Source organism: Dipodomys spectabilis, unplaced genomic scaffold, assembly GCF_019054845.1.
Source record: "Dipodomys spectabilis isolate Male_0828 unplaced genomic scaffold, ASM1905484v1 ptg000043l, whole genome shotgun sequence".
In the NCBI taxonomy this organism is placed as follows: domain Eukaryota; kingdom Metazoa; phylum Chordata; class Mammalia; order Rodentia; family Heteromyidae; genus Dipodomys; species Dipodomys spectabilis.
Genome location: NW_024870720.1, coordinates 8,223,023 through 8,241,845, shown reverse-complemented (window position 1 = coordinate 8,241,845; position 18,823 = coordinate 8,223,023). Strand labels below are relative to the sequence as shown.

General features: G+C 44.2%; 1 protein-coding gene across 5 annotated transcripts in view; it reads left to right on the top strand.

The window, feature by feature from the left end:
* The window catches only part of Apbb2 (amyloid beta precursor protein binding family B member 2), a 275,577-nt gene that overhangs the window by 209,175 nt on the left and 47,579 nt on the right, over window positions 1–18,823 (top strand). For all 5 annotated transcript variants that reach the window (XM_042677999.1, XM_042677998.1, XM_042677995.1 and 2 more), the window contains 2 exons: window positions 7,161–7,307; window positions 9,394–9,521. In XM_042677999.1, the coding sequence (XP_042533933.1) occupies window positions 7,161–7,307; window positions 9,394–9,521 (275 nt within the window). The remainder of the gene's footprint in view (window positions 1–7,160; window positions 7,308–9,393; window positions 9,522–18,823) is intronic.

Genomic DNA, 18,823 nt, shown 5'->3' with positions numbered 1-18,823 from the left:
CTTGAGGTGGTATTGGGACAGAGGGACAAAGGAGGTGGCACAGAGTTGTCCAGATCCTCCTGTCTCCTAAAAAGGAACTTAGTGCAGAGCTGTGCTTGTGGCTCAGCTCTAGGACAGTGTCTCAATCTAGCTGGGTGCTGGGTAATAGGAGTCAGCTAGAGCCCAAAGACAAAGATCACAAATCTAGCAGGAGCTCCGGATGCTCTTCTTGCTAGGTGTGTCAGGACCTTTGAGTGTTGGCTTCTGTCCTCAGGCCTATTTTGAGATCCCTGCCCACTATGTAAATTATTCTTCACCAAGAGAGCCCTAATAAATGGTCACTGATGGTATTCCTCATACAGACCTGTAAATTTATCTCCAAGTATGCACACACACACACACACACACACACACACACACACACACACACACGTAATTGGTGCTATGACATTTTGGAAACATTGGACTGCATCTCTCAATCCAACCTCTACTCAAATTTTCCATTGATTAAAAAAAATAGGCTTTCTAATATCAGCCTGGTTCTCAGGCTAGAAGTGATGAATACATTGAATGATGCTGCTACTAAATCACAACCCATGTCTCCGGCATGTATGGAAGATTTTCCAAGATTCAGTCCATTGAGTTGTTGGCTCAGGCCCCTCTGCTTGTGCCTCTGTTCCTCAGCTTGCAGTGGACTGGCGAGTATAAGAAACAGAGAGGGATTGCTTCAGGGAGCAGATCCTCTTGTTAGTCAACCCTGGAGTCGGATTAGACTGAAGCTTGCTTTCTCTTTGTAAATTACTAAGTTGGCATTCTGCTTTCATTTTTAAATTTGTATAACTGGCTCATGGTGCAGTGATGATTCAGGTCACTTAGCAGATTAGCATGAGACTCTGTGGGCCAGGCATTATAAGTGATTTGTTGGCAGAGGTGAACCAGGCTGGGAGCTACCAGCCAATAATGTACCAGCCAGTAGTGGGCAAGCAGACCGATATTCTAACTGCAGACCCCTGCTTAGTGCCTGACACATAATAATAGCTCGTGGCTATTATTATGACCAGCTTCTTCCTCATAGGAAGGGTGGTCAGATATTAGCATAGTGTGAACTTTTCTAGTAGGACTCTCTTACTCGGAAAAACAGGAAGTGGAAAGTTCAAGTAAATGGCACCAGTGAACCCAGTGCCCCAAAAGGTCATGCGTCTTGTTTTCTGCCCAGATGCTCAGTGTGTAGCAGACCGTTTAAGAAACAGCAAGAATGGTGATGCACTCCAGAGAGCCTGAACAGAAATGCCTTCTGGGTCTTCCCTGCCCTCTAAAGTCATGCCTATGCTGAATAATTCACCAGGCTGATTCCTTGCTTCCTTCTGGATGAAGAACTAGGTCACACTCCACTCCAGGGATGCCCCAGACACCTGTCCTGGAAGAACCTACTGCATCTTGGAATTGGAAAGCATTTTATTCTTTCAAAGAAATGCAGCAAAACCTGTTTGAAGCCATGCATAATGGCAGCGACTCTGCTCCCAGCACAAGCTTGTGCTCCTTGGTCCCCCATAATTCCTACCAAGCTGTGGATTCCCATCTTTTATGTCTACCCATCATCACAAGCCTCTAAGGAGGGACTGTGTGTGTGACACATTCCTTATGTCTCCGGGAATACAATCGGTACTTAATCACAGTATTCACTCACTGACACAAATACTCAGTTGTCCCTGCACAGCTCAGTAATTGGGTTCAAATGGTCATTCCTACACTCATAACATTACACCAAATTTTAGCTTTTCCATATGCACTTGTTCTTGTTTTTAAGTATGTATAACATAGTGTTTCCATCAATTCCGGCATCATTTACATTTGTGTCGCTCTCCCTCAGCTACAAAGGGATGACCACGCTGGAGGCATCAAATATACAGAATATGCAGCTCCATGGACATTAGCCATGGGGGGTTCTGCTCTCGAGCGCGAGATCCATAGTCTTTCCTGCCTTAACTTCCAATCTACCTGGTGGTGTAGGGACAAGGTCTCTTGCAGTAACTTGGTCTCGATTGTATCCATGAACATTCCTGACAGTGACTCAGAAATTCAGCTGGGGAAGGAGAAATGGAAGTCTAGGGAAAGTGAGGGATTAAATGGTAGAATCTTCTAGATCCACAGAGAAGAGAATCAAGTCAACATCTGTTGAGTTCCTACAGTATGCCAGCCATTTGCCCATATCATTTCTCTAGAATCTCCTCACGTCTCTGAGAGCTTAGTAATATTATCATTTGTCAACCAAGTAGATGTAGAATCCTGAAGGCTGAGCACCTGCTGATTGGAATAGAAGAATTGGAACCCAAGACTCTGTGTCCATAGAAACAAAGGCTTTACATTGTGTTCTGTACCACTCTTCATGTCTTTGGAGAACATTCTCTTGTAGGCAACTGTCTATCTTAGTATAGGACTCTGAGAGAGAAGTTAACATTGGGGTGACTGTTCCAGTTATAATGAAACAATTTGGTTCTGGGTAGATGAGGGGCAAGGAGAAAAATAAAAGGAGATAAGGAAGCCCGGGTCCAGAGCTATGTCCTTCCTAATTCATCTACAAATTCCCATAATAACTAACAAACCCAACAGGAGCATCTCCAAACTCTAATCCTCACAGTAATTGATTTGTGTTGGGAGACCGATGTTTTAGTTGCCACATTTTACAGATGAGAAAACGGAGGCCCGGTCATTAGTTTGCCCAGGATCACAGATGTGAAGTGGCAGTCCTGGAATGTGAACCCACATTTTACATTCAGGGCCTGTCTTAGGAAGAGTGTAGTTTTAGACAAATAAATGGGTTTCTGTGTTTTATCAAAGGTGGTTATTCGCACACATTATAGTCTACTATAATCTATCTCCATGTGCTAGTTTGACTGAGAAATCTTTAAAATCCATGAATGGGAAAGAATAAGTATTTATAAAGGTAGTGATAAAAATGTGTAGTGAATTCTGGCTACATCACAGCCAGTACGCTAAGCACTTTGCCTTTATTACTTTGTGGAATACTCACAGTACTATACAATGTGGGCATTTGCTTTTACAGGTGAAGAAACCGAACCCAAAGTTTCCTGCTAGTAAACTGCAAGTTGAAACTTGAGTCCCAGAGACACTCAATTGTACCATCCCAACCCTGAGATATTATATTTCTTTTTGCCTTTGTGGATTAAGAGTTACTAGGGAATGGGCATCAGTGAAAGTGCATGTGCTATTTTTTTTTCAAGGTTTAAAGAAGATAGGCAGATGATTTGAGTAAATGGTTCTAGTTCCTCTCTTACCCTAAAAATAGTATCTGTTACCATAGCAGCTAATTATGTTAAGTATCTTTGTCCTGCATTTAAGGAAAGGATAAGATGTTATAAACTTTCCTTGCCGCATGGGGGCAGCACTGAACAGTGCCCGTTGCTCTGTAAAACTCTGGGAGGGAACCAGGGTTCTTTTGTCTTTTTGCTCAACGCTAACGCTCTACCACTTGAGCCACAGTTCCACTTCTGGCTTTTTTTTTTTTTTTCTTTCGGTTGTGGAGCTTGAACCCTGGGCCTGGGCGCTGTCCCTGAGCTCTTCATCTCAAGGCTAGTGCTCTACCAGTTGAGCTACAGTGCCATTTCCTATTTTCTGTTGGTTAATTGGAGATAAGAGTCTCACAAACTTTCCTGCCCGGGCTGGCTTTGAACTGTGATCCTTAGATCTCAGCCTCCTGAGTAGCTAGGATTATAGGCACCACTGGCACCCAGCTTCTATCCTTTTTCTTTAGCCATATGGATTGGTGGTGCTCTTTTCAGAACCAAAACTGAATTAAAACACAGGTAGGATTGCATAGGGAAAATAATTTGAAATGAATTTGTCATCATCCTAACTATATATTTGGGCTTTCTCCCTATTTTAGCAGCACAACAAAAGGGTTTTCTAAATGTGTTGTGGTGGGCTAGGTGATTCCTATTTCTTAGCCAAGAAGGATATGCTTGGGTTTACTGAGATGGTTTATAGAAATCCATGTGTTCTTAGACTCAAGGAACAAAAGGCAGCCTGTGTTCTTTAACCTTTCTTATTAATGAACTCTCTTGAGTATTCACAAGTTGGAGACTTTATTAGTAGGCAGCTTAAATATGTTGGGAAAATATGTTCCTGGTATCTTGGATTTGGTTTTGGTTTTGGCTTCCAATTTTTTGAGGCAAGGAAGGTAAGGTCTTGCTTTTAACCCAAGTTGGCATCAAACTCATGATCCTCCTCCTTCAGCCTCTTGTATGCTGACACATCCAGCTTGCTGGTTTTAAGAGTCTGTAACCATCCTACAATAGCACTGGTGCCCTGGGATGCCCATTACAGGACACCAGTGCTATTCCTAAGCTGTCTGCTGAGAGCAACTCCTGGTCATCTTGAACCCTTTTTTCTACTAAACTGATCATCACAATGCCTCTGTCTGAGCCTTAGTTTCTACGCCAGAGGCTAAGTTCACTAGATGTTGACTATGGTCAATTCATAATTTATAGTCCTACCCAAAGCACTTCAGAGAGCAAAGGAAAGGCTGCTGTTAATTTTGCCAGAGTAATGAGCATAAGACAGAAACATCGAGGAGACACTGGGTCATGGGGTTGCTCTGATAACACGTCTTCTTCCTCTGTCACTTTCTCCTTTTGGTGACTTAAGATTTTACATGGCACTGTCTGTGTTTGCTGTTTCACTCAGCAAGTGTCCATTGAATGTTTTCTGTATGCTTAGCTCTCTACCGCGTTTTCCTCATGAAACCCTGTGAGGTAACTGATGCTATGCATATTCCCATTTTTACAAATTAACAAACCTGGAGTGTAGTAAATGACTTGCCCAGGGTGGCCATATCTATTAAACTTGGCTATGGCTGTTCTCCAGAGCAATAGCACTGTTGCAGTCTATGACGTCTTTGGGGGCCCTGACTCCACATGACACTGCCCCTTCCATAAGAGCTTAGACACCAGAAGCCAAACCACCTGCACTGGAATCTCAGCTTTGTGCTGCACTCACTTTCCTGGTCTATGATATGAGTGGGGACCATCCTGGAAGGTGGAGGTGAGAATAAGTGAAAGTGAGTTACTGTGGCCTGCGCAAAACACCTCGTTTGCTCTCTCAGATGATACAACTCTGCTCTGCCTCCTTCTGCTATTAAGAGCAGAAGTAGATAATAAGTGACTGTTCTCCAAACCAAGAGTCCAGCTGTTTTGTTTTGGGTTTTTTGTTTTGTTTTGTTTTTATGAGGTAGAAGGGTCATAACAAGATCAAAATGGCAGTCTAAGGGGTTCGATTGCGACGTTGTGATTTTACTGACAAAAGTCTTTGCTGAGAACTAATGTGAATGGTTCAGTGAGCTGTAGTAGCTCCTTGGAAAAATAGCTGGAGCTGAGTGCTCACTAGCTTAGACCCAGGAAGTACATCTTAATAAAGCAGTCCCAATATTCAGTGCTGTGTGCCTGTCCACTGGACAAGCACAGTGTGGTCTGGGAGCTGAGGAAGCTGAGCGGTAGGAGGGGCCAGCAGAGAAGCATCTTAGCTGCTGATCAGGGGCTGACCCTGTGTGGATCACAAGGCAGCTCGTGCCAGCTCCACACTACCAGTCTCTGCAGTAAGCTTTCCTGCAGCATATCCACCAGTGCACAAGAACTGGGAAGGGCTCTCCCATACCTTTCTCCAGGAGACAGGCTGCCAAGGGCTTTGGGGGCCCCTTCAAGGGCAGCTGAGGCTTACTTACTGTGTGCTCAGCCTTCCCCTCTGGGACACCAGTATAGTATGTAGTTTGTTGAATGGGCTGTTTTTGGTGGATCCTCTTCACCCATCCTGAGGAAAAAGGAAGGGGGTATCTGATCTGGTCATGGTGGTTGGGATGAGAAGGCTGATCTAAACTCAGTGATGGTCACACGAGGACAAATTACTGCCATTTCTGCATTTTCCTTTTTGAATTTCTCTCTGGAAAACTACCAAGGAAGAGTGTGGCTGCTTGTCAGCCCCTCCTGGCCTGGAAGGATGGTCTCTTCAGATAATGCATAGTTTGGAAGGGACTTCGGGACACAGGGTGGGATGAGGGCCCTCAGCCCAGACAGTACTGCGGTCAGCAGCCCTGCTGATAGAAGCTGGGAGCAAATCACCCTCACTCATGCTGGGCAGTTTGCTCTGTGCATCCTTCAATAAAGGATGACTTGATAAAATAAGCAGCGGGGCTGGGAAGGTGGCCCAGTGGTAGAGCACTTACCTTGCATCCTCGAGGCCCTGGGTTCAATTCCTCAGCACCACATAAAAAAAAAGCTGGAAGTGGCGCTGTGGCTCAAGTGGTAGAGCACTAGCCTTGAGCTGAAGAGCTGAGGGACAGCACCCAGGCCCAGAGTTCAGGCCCCACGACCGGAACACCCCCCCCCCAAAAAAACGATAAAATAGGCAGGTAATATTTTTTTAATTAAGAAGAATACAAAATGAATATATGAACCTTTGAAAGGGGGCATGACCACAAAGAAAATACCTGAACTTGAATGATAGAAAAGTGAATGGGACTCGGACTTTAAGAAATCTTATGGCTCTATAGGCAAGCATTTCAGGGTCTGATTCTGATACAAAACACCATTTGTCCTCAAAATTCCTTTTTACCCAGGAAGCATGTCCCCCTTCCCCATGTTTTCCCCTATTTCTGGGTATCAGACATTGTGTTTTTAGAAACAAGTGCTTGAGGTGGAGGTGTGGCTCAAGTGGCAGGGTACCAGCCTTGAGTGAAAAAACCAAGCAAGAATACAAGGCCCTAAGCTCAAACAGCACAATTCCCTCTTCTATTTTCTTTTCCTGAGTGTTTAATAATAACAGATCTCATGGAGTTATGTTTCTTATGTTTAAAACAAACAAAACCTACCTTAACATAGATCATGGAAACTCAGCAGTTCTTGTGCCCATTCATTTTCCCCATAATTTTCACTTCTAATAATTTGTTTTAGGAAACAACACATCTAAGAGAACAAGATTACCCTTAAGTTTTCTTTACCATGTAATTTTCCAACAAGAGAGGATTTGTTAGTGAAATTAGGTGCTTGAACATGAGGCCCCTGAAGGTGTGTTCGGCAGCCTCTGTAAGCAGCCCGGAGATTTTAGTGTGAAATGGTAGACATCAGCCCTGGCCGAGGCATCACTTCCTGTCCCCTGGCTTTGTCTTCCAGTGTTTTGCTGTGCGCTCTCTAGGATGGGTAGAAATGGCAGAGGAGGACCTCGCCCCTGGGAAAAGCAGCGTGGCTGTCAACAACTGCATCAGGCAGCTTTCTTACTGCAAAAACGACATCCGGGATACCGTGGGCATTTGGGGAGAGGTGAGTAGAGAGTGGGAATCATCTGTGACCCCCTTTGCGGCATTTCCCCCGTGTTTCATGAACTCCGTGCTCTAGAGGACAGGGCACGGTGGGGCTGGAGGGTGTTTACCAGTGTGTTTCCACATAAAGACAGGGAGTGTTGGCATGGGCCATCCAGATAATTCCTTTCTTAGCACGGCCACATGGGAGAGGCCCTGGCTAGATGATAGTCTACCTGGTAGCTAATCTCATGTCCTCACAGGTCCACTCATGAGCTCACGGGGTCTGGAGGCCTTCAGAAATCTGGATGCAGGTCTGTTAAGACCAGTTTCTGGGGAGGAGACACAGAGCTTTCCAAGGGTACTCTCCAGGGGCTGTGACCCACGCAGAAGCTGATCCTTTATCCTCCAGATCCCCTGTTCCTCATTTAAAACAGAATCCATTGGGGAATTGGTCCCTGGGTCTTCTTTTTCACTTTCAGCAAAGGGGTCCTATTTTGAAATGTTGGTTAATTTCAGAAAAATGAGTCAGTGAAAAATACCAAATCTGCACAAAGTCACACCACACAGAGAAAACTTTATTCCTCCTGTGCTCTGCATTGTAGCATATGCTCACTGCATGAGCAACCCTACTTGTCCAGTTGCTTAAACATGGGTGCTGAAGTTTGCTTTCGGATTGAACTGTTTGGAACTCCACTTACCATCTAGTACCATGTCACCATGAGAGCTGGGTTCCCAAGTCTTCCCATGAGGTAGTCTGTTTGCTTTCAACTGGGGCTGAACTGCCAGCCAGACTTTTAAACCTCAGGCACAGGAACAGAGGAGGAAGAATTCTTTCCTACCCAAGAAAACACCTGTATACCTTTTTGATGTTTATTACCCAATCATTATGTTTATTACCTCCCACTTTCCATCTGATACCCAGGCATGAATTATCCATCCCTCTTCTCTTTCCTTCCACCAAAATGCTAACTATTCCAAAGAACAATTCATAGCTAAGATTTCCTAGGAAGGTTGCTGAGATTTAATGCTAGTGACTGACATTTAGAGGTAGCATAGGTCTGAGGCAGCACACAACCTATTGCTCCAGGCTCTGCATTGCTTCGGCCACATCAGTCTGCCCAAGTTGTATTGTCTGTCAGTGATTTTATCTGCAGTGACTTAGCTGCTCCTTGGGGGAGACTAGATCATTCTGAATGTCAGCTGTGGACACCAGCCAACACTGGTCACAGGCTTCAACACTGGCTGGTAGGAGCAGTGTTGCACCCTGAGCAGCATAGCTGAATTTACTCTTAACAACTTCTGATAGGAACCTAAGACATTATTCTCAAAAGCTTAACAGAACAGCAATGGATCTGTCTTTCTTTGGGATTGAAGAGTCACCAAGGATTACACAGGGAAAGAATAAAGTTGAGAGTCTACTCTTCTAACCCACAAAACAACTGACATACATAGAAGATGAGACACAAAAGCTTGAAGATCCCCAGGAGCATTGTGAAAGTTGAGCTTCCCCCCTACCCCCACCCCAGCTCAGTGCTACCACAGTGCCTTGCACTGGGGCTGACTTCCTGCAGGATACTTTAACCCTAAGCCTCAGTTTCCTCACCTGCTTAGTTGGAGATCATTAAACCAAGCTCTTGTAGGGCTGAGTGCAGAGCTCATAAACCTGCACCTCAGGCACACAGCATAATATGTTCCACGAGGAACCAAGGCAGAGAGCTATGAGCTGTTCTTAGAACCAGCCAGTGTGGTGTGGCCATGCTGTGTGGACGTGAAGGGGTGTAAAAGTGGTTGGAGGAGAGACCAGGAAAGCAGAGGGTGTGGCCTGAGCAATGCAGGGTGAGGGGCTAGTAGAGCTATGGACTCCACATCAGATTCAGAAATGTACATAAGTGAAATCAGCGCTGGCTAGAAAGCAGACTGAGGACACATTGCAGGGCACTGGGAGAATAGAGAAATTGAGGGCTAGAGGGGTGGGAAGGAAGTGTGTTTCAGCCTGGGAAGAATGCTTCCCTCTTAAGAACACCAAGTGTGAACCCAGAGGGCAGCTTCCTTTGTTTGAATGGGATGCAGACCTGAGGAAGACAGGGTTTTCTCTTGGGCTGCAGGGCAAGGACATGTACCTGATCCTGGAGAATGATGTGCTCAGCCTGGTGGACCCCATGGACCGCAGTGTCCTGCACTCCCAACCCATCGTGAGCATCCGTGTGTGGGGCGTGGGCCGCGACAATGGCCGGTAAGTCCTGGGCCCCTCCCCTGATGTCTCTGAAGTTGATCCCCTCACTTGACCCTACAGTGTGGGCTCATAGCACCTCCTTGAATCTGTCCTTCTTTGTAACTTGACTTGACAGAAACTCTGGTTAGAAACATCACAGATGAGAGCACCTCCCTATAATCTAGTTCTGGTGACTCCCTTTCCCAGCTCTTGGGCCTCAAATCTCTGCAAGCTATGGTGCTTGCCTTCAGCTTCTCTGTACTTCTCCTAGCCATCCACATTCTAAGTTCCCTCCTCACCCACGAGTCTCAATGCCTTTACTTTTCTCTCTTGTTTGTTGTTACGTGTTGTCTTTTGAGGTCCTGTGGCTTGAACTCAGGCCTTGTGCTTGCTAAGACTCTACCACTTGAGCCACACCCCTGCAGTCTTTCTCTGATCAATTTCATTCTATCTGCCTGCCACCTGCCATAACAGAGATCCTCCCACTGGTATTTTCTCATAGAGGGTTTACCAGGAAGTGATAAGGCCGTGCATCCTTCAATGACAAACCTTCATTAAACCATAATTGCCAGGAAATCCTGACATTGGAGCTGGCTAAACTCTTGAAATGTCTGGTTATGTCAAAATTGCATTCATGTGTATTTCTGTGAAATGCTACCGAAAGTGGATCATTTACCTCCTTGTATTTTTGTGTGTTGCGTTTTCTGTTCTCCATGATGACTAGAAACATGAACATTCTAGTTTTCAAGCACATATGTGGCTTATAATTTAAATGGCTTTTGTCACAGACAGCATACTTGGGGATTGTGTGTGTGTGTGTGTGTGTGTGTGTGTGTGTGTGTGTGTGTGTATTGATTCCAGGATTTGAATTCAGTGCCTTATGCTCTCACTTGGCTTTTTCGCTCATGGCTGATGGTCTACCACTTGAGCCATACTTACAGTCTGGCATTTTGCTGGTTATTTTGGAGATAAAAATCTCTCAAACTTTTCTGCACAGACTGGCTTTGAATTGTGATCCTGTGGGCCTCAGATTCCTAAGTAGCTAGGATTACAGGTGTGAGCCACTAGCACCTCACTAGATTGTTGTTAAGTAGGTTACATTAAGTGCTGTTAACTCTTACAAACAAACCAGAGTCAAGCTTCAGCAATTCTCATGATATGAGAGCCCCTTAACATCTAGGGACAAGCCGTAAGATGATTAGAAATTGCTTTACTGAAAGCAAACAAGAACATAGCACAAGCAAGGGGGAAAATCCCAGATGACAAAGAGCTGGCCTTTGTAGGCTTTTGGTTTATACCTGAATCCTCTTGCTTTTTTAACGGGCTGTACGGTACTGTTAGAATGAGTGGGGTTTGCCTTGCCATATGAAGGCATTTTTCTATGAACGCTAAGCATTAGCATACTTGAGGGTCCTCTGATCCAGTTCCAAGTCCTACACCAGAAAGAAAGGATTATAGCTAAATACTCGTCAGTCAAAGAACAAGCATTATGCTGGAACCAGATGCGAGAAATGGTCTACAAAAGAGAACCAGAGTGTTCTCTGAATACTGATTGGATAATGTTTCCTGGGCTGAGGTGCATCTGACAGCTGGGCAGGTGCTTTGGATGGAAGAGCGGATAGATGATGCATGAACTGCTTGCCTGGCAGAGCTGAAGACGGGAGCTGATGCCTTTACATCCACTGGTGACTTTACAAGGAAACTCTAATGCCAGTTGGTCGTCATTACAAACATTTAGCCTTACTAGAAGGTTCTGGATGCAAAGTGCTTGTTCTTTTTCAAGTTGACTTTTAAGGCAGGAGCCAAGGTAGAGATCATGACATACTTATGCAACTAGATCTGCTGTGGGTAGCTTTCCTATTTGTTTTTGTTTGGTGTGCTGAACGCAGACCCACAGCTTCAAGCATGCCAGGTGTGCTGGCTAGACAGTCGCTCTGCCACTAAGCTGGTTGTATATTTTCAATGTTAGGTTGTTGGTGGATCCCATGGAAGTTTTCAGGTGTCCCACCCTTTAAAATTGAGCTCAAATAGAATGAGGAAGGGGGAAAGTGGAGAGATGATTCACATTCCAGTTGACAAAATGACTCAAGCTTTCTGAGATTTCTTTTCTCCTATCTGAGAAATGAAGATCATGTGAACCAGTGTATATATATGCAGTATTTGGCAGAGATAAGAGGCTTGATAAGAGCCATGGCAAATGCTTAATGAATGTTTGCTCTTGATTCTCTTAAAGCAACATACACATAGCAGATGCAGATAATTACACAGCTTCCTTTCCAAGATGCCAGGGGTAAAAGAGTCACACCACGGGGATGGGGTGGGAGTAGGGAAAGCCCCTCAAGGACAGTTTTGAATATGAAGCAGAAAAGAGAGAGCTGTTGCAGATCCTAACGAGGTGGGCTGTGGTACAAAGCAGACTGAGCCCCTCATAGCCCATCCCCCAGTGGTAATGTAAACTAGGTCACACTGCCTTGGCTATGTTTTGAAACCTAAGTATAATTTATAGTGGGGGGGGGGGGAGGTTCTATTCCTTAGACTATCAGGACCTCAGCAAGATCTTGGTGGGGATCCTTGGGCTGTCTTTTGGAGCAGTAAATAAAATAGCCTGTTTGCCAATGAAAGATTCTGTTCCCTGCCCTGCCCCTCCCCATAGGTCCCCTCAGTTCTCATTCCTAGAAGAAAGGGCCTTTGTATTCCTGCTTAAAAAAAAAAAACTTTCCTTTGTTTTTGATTCTTTTTTTTTTAACAGCAATTTACAAGAGCAAATTCAATTTGTAATGCCACAAAGGAACAAGGTTTTCACTTGCCATGAATAAAACATAAAAGTGTTTCATTTTGCTTGGGAAAAGGAGCCCATTTCGCATTCTCTTTTGTAACTTTTCTTGCTGAGAACATGGCATCTCCTAGGGGGTTTCTTGATGTGGTTAAAATGAATGAGAAAAGTATGTACACCAGACTCTTAAAATCCAATGCCTCTCTGAGCTTATGATTCATTTTAAAGAAATTCAAACGTAATTAGTGTGCTTTGGGTGAGGGGCTGACCTCCCAGCCAGGCTGAATTGGCAGAACTATGAACTATGAACTGAGTGAGGAGTTACTGTCACCTCCATTGGTGACTCTCTTGGTTTTGGTTGAGGAGTTTCAGTCATTGCTAAAGCTTTGTCCTCTCTGGGAATTTTTCCTGTCTTTATTGTGCTGTCTCTAGAGGCCCATTGTCTGGCAGAGCATGGCTGCCTACTCCCTCCCTCTTGGTTCCACTATGCGTTGGTACCTTGGGATGCCAGTGAGACAGATCTCAAGGCTCCTAGAATGGAGGCTGGTGAGAGGAGGTTCATACATTTGCCACATTTCCGGATGCAGCCCCAGAGTGGGTGCCTCTGCTCCCCCCAACACCATCAGTATAAAGGACGGCTTTCTCAAGTGTGTGAATGGCTGGAGCCTTACAGCTGGAATTGTCCCTCCACAGCTGGGACAGATGAGCAGAGACTTCAGTCTCAGCAGCCTTCCTCTCTCAGCAGCCTTCGCCTTCTTTGGAAGTACTGAGAGCAAGCAAGTGAAATCTCTGAGCATAGGGGACTTTTCACAAGGGCTCCCTTTTCCCTGGTGACAGATATGAACCTGACTTTTAGAAAGGGGCACCAAATCCCTTGTATGTGTTGGCCAGAGGCAACAGAGTCTGCTAAGCCCATCTGTTTCCCATAACAAAGAAAATAAGTAGATGCCCATTGTCAGTTTCAGGCCCCATTAATAGCATTTATTTTCCATATCAGTGGGGGGGGGGGGGGATTTTTCAGGTAAAATACTCACAGATTTTCCTTGAGAGGAAACTAAATGGACTAGGGTCACCTGGGAGATTGGATTAAACAAAGTGACCATCCCTCCTCTTATGAAGGATGCATTGGAGACTTTTTTGTGTTTGTTAGCTTTATGTTACTGTAGCAAAACACCTTGAGTAATTAATTTAAGAAGAAGAGATTATTTCAGCTCACAGTTTTCCTGAGTTTGGTCCATGGTCATCAGTTAGATGAAACTGTTGCTTTTGAGCCTACAAAGAGACAGTACATCTTGATGGTATGAAGGAAGCTACTGCCATCATCATGATTGTGAAGGAAAAGGAGAAAGAAGAGGATCCAGGTTCCCAATATCTCCTTCAAGCTTCCCCCACATATGACTAAAACATTCTCAGTGAGGCCTTTCATATTCCACCAGGGGCAGGGGTCACTCACCCAAGCCTTCAAACTGCCTTCCAAGGAAGTTCATACACACAGAACACCCTAAAAAATGCTACTCCGGTTTGTGAACTCATTAAATTAGTGGCAACACGACATCACTGTTTTTGTTTATTAAGAAAAATTAGAATTACTTTCAGTAGCTATTTAAGTGGAGACCCTGTTGGGCCTGCTTTAATGAAGATGAAATTCCTTCGTAATTAATAGCAGCCATCCATAGCACTAAGCCCAAATGCTTTTTAATATTCAGGTGGAACATTTATCCTGTGATAATGTTCGTACATTATTATTATACAGCATAACTTCTCTTCCTGCCGAGTCCTTTACATTATCATCTTTTCTGGGTTTGACGAACAATATTTAATTAGATTTTTCTGGGTAGTATATATCCAAATGACTGATCTTTAACTCAGCGTTTGATTATGATTTCAGGAGCTTTTATCTAAAGACTATAGTTAGCTTCAATCGTCATGAATTTTTTTAAAAAAATCTCTTTTTAGGATATTCCCTCGGGTTTTATGAAAGACCCTAGTTCAAGTTGTTTCAAAAGGCTTCTTTTCACAAATATTTTATGTTCTTGGTTTCTTGCCAGTGCTGTCTTAGTTTCTTACTTTTGTTTGAGGCATTATTTATTAGAATATGGAAAATTCCAACGAAGATTTTTTTTGTAATTTTATTTTATTGTAAAGATGCTGTACAGAGGGGATACGGTTACATTAGTGAGGCAGCGAGTACATTTCTCACTGAGTGTTGTTACTGATAGATTTTGAAATGTGAAAGGCAGTTTGGTGATGAATGTCTTTCCCTATTTTAAGATTAGGAATTTGAGATTAGGTCAGAAAGGTTTCCAGAGAAAACCCTTCTAGAGTGTGTAGAGCATAGCAGTGAGAGCTTGATAAACTGTTTACTGTGACCCAAGATCTAGGAATAGTTTCTACAACTTAAAGGGCAGTGAGAAAAAGAAGTGGGAAGTCCAGTCTGACCCAGATCTTGCAGACAGAGCTTTAGAGTAGTAATACACGCAGAGCAGAATGAGTTGATCTCGGCCTCTGCTGTGTAGAGGAAGTCGTCATGTGAAGAGTGGAGTTCTTTTTGACTTCCCCTTTCCTAGCCCTGGCTTAGTTCTACCATGGGCTCTCAGGACTGCCTGAAGACATTGCACTACCCATCCACTGTTCCTTAAAGTGAAACCTTCATGAGTTTTTTTAAATACATTTTTTATTGTAAAAATACAGAAGGGTTACAGTTACATGAGCAAGGTAATGAGTACATTTTCTATCAAGCAGTTACCTCCTCCTCTGCTTTTCCCCTACCATCTCTTCCCTCCCACCTCCACAACTATACTCCCCCCCTCCACCTAAATTGTAAAGTTCATTTTTCAACATAGTGTCTTGTGCATCTCATTGTTACAATGGGTCAACCTGTATCCCTATGTAAGCATTTTGTTTTAACAGAGTACAGGCCAAGCCCTGTACTCTTCCAGGGCTGGGGAGTCTGCCGGATTCAAGACCTGAGCTTAGTTCTTGAGGAGCTGCTGTGAACAGTTAGTATGGCAGGGCAGCTTTGTGCCACTTAGGGGTACATGCTCCAACCTGAGGTGATTAATCGGTTGTCCTGCCACTCCTCAAATGATATCATGGTCTGATGAAGTCAAGGGTTTTAGTCTGCAGGCTGAGGATGACTTGAAATGTGCATACCTCACTGAGCTCACTTTCTCTTTACATTCCATGAACTGCATTTAGCTGCAAGGTTTTATGGGAAATGGAATCTTGAGTGGGGCAGACAGTTGCTAGGTTGAAACCCCTACCACAGAGGATGTAAAATAATGGGCTTTCCAACACCATCTGAGATGAATCACCTCAAGTTTCTCAACTCCAACAACTGCCAGCTTTCACTCACACTAGCGCTCTACCACTCAAGCCATACCTCCACGCCCCTGTGCCAGTTTTATTTATTTTTTGTGCCAGTTTTGGGACTTGATATCAGGATCTTGTGTTTTGGTTTGGCTTTTTCTACTCAAGTCTGGTGCTCTACCACTTGAGCCACATCTCCACTCTGACATTTTCCTACATTGGAGGTAAGAGTCTCAGGGACATTTTTGCCCAGGCTGGCTTTGAACTAAGATCTTTCTATCTCAGCCTTCTGAGCAGCTAGAATTATAGGTGTGAGCCACTAAAGTCTATCTCTGTGCCAGTTTTATTAAGCTTTGGTCTTAGTTCTGGACCTGTGCTTCCCTGATCTTTGTGATATGCTGAGGCTGACTGTAAAACCTGGTCCTGCCTCTCTCAGCAAATGTTAGACTCCCTTCTTTGCATCCTGTTTCTCTGAGCATTTCCTAGTACTGTGTCTATCCCAATACAGTTCTGAACAACGTTCTCAGAAATGCAGAACAAGCTTCATCACACCCTTCTTCAGATACACCAGCACAGCCGCCATTAAGGTGACTTAATGCTCTCAATGAAGGTGCTCATGATTCCTGAGGAGTCCTCCTTTGAACTAGAAATACCAGCAACTTCTCAGCAGTGCCTCTGCCTCTAAGCTTCTTAAGTTTTTGTAATTGCAACCTCTTTTGTTCTCTCAAACCTACGTGCCACACACACCCCCTTACAATTGCTAACCCCATGTTCCATGGTCTACTAGTTACAGTTCTGTGGCGGAGGTGGGTGGGGGTTGCCTCCAAATTACTCCTGGGTTACAGTTTGTGTGTGTGTGTGTGTGTGTGTGTGTGTGTGTGTGTGTGTGTGTGTGTGTGTGTGTGTGTGGTTTGTGTATGTGTGTTTTCTGCCTCCAAATTACTCCTGGATTACAGCCAGGATTCTAGCTGCCCAGGAGGCTGAGAACTGAAGAACCTGGTTTGAAGCCAATCCTGGCAGGAAAGTTTGTGAGCTACTGATCTCCAGTTAACTATCAAAGGGCTGGAAGTGGAACTGCGACTCAAGTGATAGAGTGCTGGCCCTGAGCAAAAATGCCTATGGACAGCAACCAGGCCCTGAGTTCAACCCCCCAGAACTGGCACACACACAGACAAAAAAATTTTTAGCTCCTCATTTCAGGAATTTCATGGTTGTTTGACCATGTTGCTTTTGAGCTGTTGAGTACAGTCTATCATTGAAGTATCCCAACTTCCTGGGGCTGGGGGCACTCAAGCCCATGATCAGTGAAAGTAGTTACCAACGCTCAGTCAATCAGGCTAGGAATCATTATTAGCCGCGGTGACTGCTCCCCACTGGCAGGACAGTGAAGAACAGAAGCCAAGCTCTCTTACCTCAGGGTTTTAAAGCCACAAGCAGGTGGGCAGGTGATGATGTACGTGATGGCAAGCAGGTGTATAGAAGCAGAACTAGCAGTTAGTAACTACAAGTAACAATTACAGTTTTAATTGAAGCAAAAACCACATTCCAGGTTCCCCCGAGTTTCTACTTATCACATCCAAAACCAAATTACCTTCCAGGTTTTCTGGCTCTTCTTGAGTTTCACTGTTATTTACCAAATTCTAGTAACCCAGTGTTTAATCCACTAATTTACTTCAAGCCTTTACCTTTGGAATTTTTCCTTTAATGACTAACCTGGAGTGTCTCCCTCCAAAGAGATTCTGCCTTTAATTTTCTGCCCTGCTCTTTTTTTTTTTTTCCAGTCTTGGGGTTTGAACTCAAGGCCTGGGCACTGTCCCTGAGGTTCTTTTTTGCTCAAGGCTAGGGCTCTACCTCTTGAGCCACACCACCACTTCCAGCTTTTTCTGTTTATGTGGTATTGAGGAATCGAACGCAGGGTCATGCGTGCTAGGCAAGCACTCTACCACTAAGCCACATTCCCAGCCCTGCCCTATTCTTAATAATAATTTTGTTCTGTTTCTGATTCCATATTTTATATTCTTTTTGTGGGAGTCATCACAATCATGACAATAACACATAAGAGATACACGATTAACCTCATGGTGGTAGGGAAGCAAAGAGAGAAAGGGTCCCAATATGTCCTTCAGTGGCCTAACATCCACCCATAGATCATACCTCCTTAAGGTCCTGCCGCCTATAGTACTTCCCCAACTGGAGATCAAGCCTTTAGAATATGGGCCTTGAAGTGGTTTGTCTGATCCAAGCTAGATCAGAGAGCACTGGGCTCTCCCTCAAGGAGTACAGGCTGTATGGTTTCATTTATGTAAAACTCTAAAAAAGGCAAGGCAGACTCATCTGTCTCAAGTGACAGAAGGCAGGGATCTTTGCGAGGCAAGAAGATTCTTTGGGGATTCTAGACACTCACTGTCTTCTATTGTATTTATAGTTGCACAGGTATATTCAGATGTCAGAACTTACCACATAGAGGATGGAGCATTTTAGGCATTTTTGAGTGAGTGTGTGTGGCTGCTTTCTGTGCCAAGGAAACTTCCTTTCTGACTTGATAGAAATTGTCAGTGATAAAGAGCATATATCTGATGGAGATGACAGACAGTTAGAAATAATGGGCCTCTTGGTTTGGAGCTAATCTGAGTTTCGCTGTGCATGGCCACTGTTGCTTTTTCTAGGTGTAATTTGCTGGGGTCTCTGTATAGAAGACAGAGTCTCCAATGACATCTGGTAGAGGCCTCTCAGAGTCAGACAGTAATGGGAGATTGATGGAACTCCAGGGTCTGCTGATGAAAGTTTAATCTCGGATGTGTGCTGTCTCGCCTCAGGGAGAAAAGTCTTCAGGGAGAGCAATAATTCTCTCCCTATGCTACAGTATTATCTTGACCTCTGGAGCTAATTTCATTTTAATGCAGCCCCCACGATAAGCAGAGGCAACAGGATTTACTTGGCTATTTTGCTGACTTACACTATGGTGGTATTTTATCTCTTTAAAAGTGGCTTTCTTGCCTCAATTAATCATGCTGGGATGCTTGCTATACTTTTAGTGTTGAATAACCTTTAAAGAAGACATTATCAGTGACTGTCTAAGAAAAAATTCCCCTGGAGCAGGGGTGGGGGAAGCTTTTTTTTTTTTTCCTGCCAAGGACTATCTGAATATTTACAGCATCGTTCTTGGATGGACCACACAAAATTATCAATACGAGAGACTGCAGAGGCTAGCCAATGAGAAATACAAGTGCCTGCCTCTCGC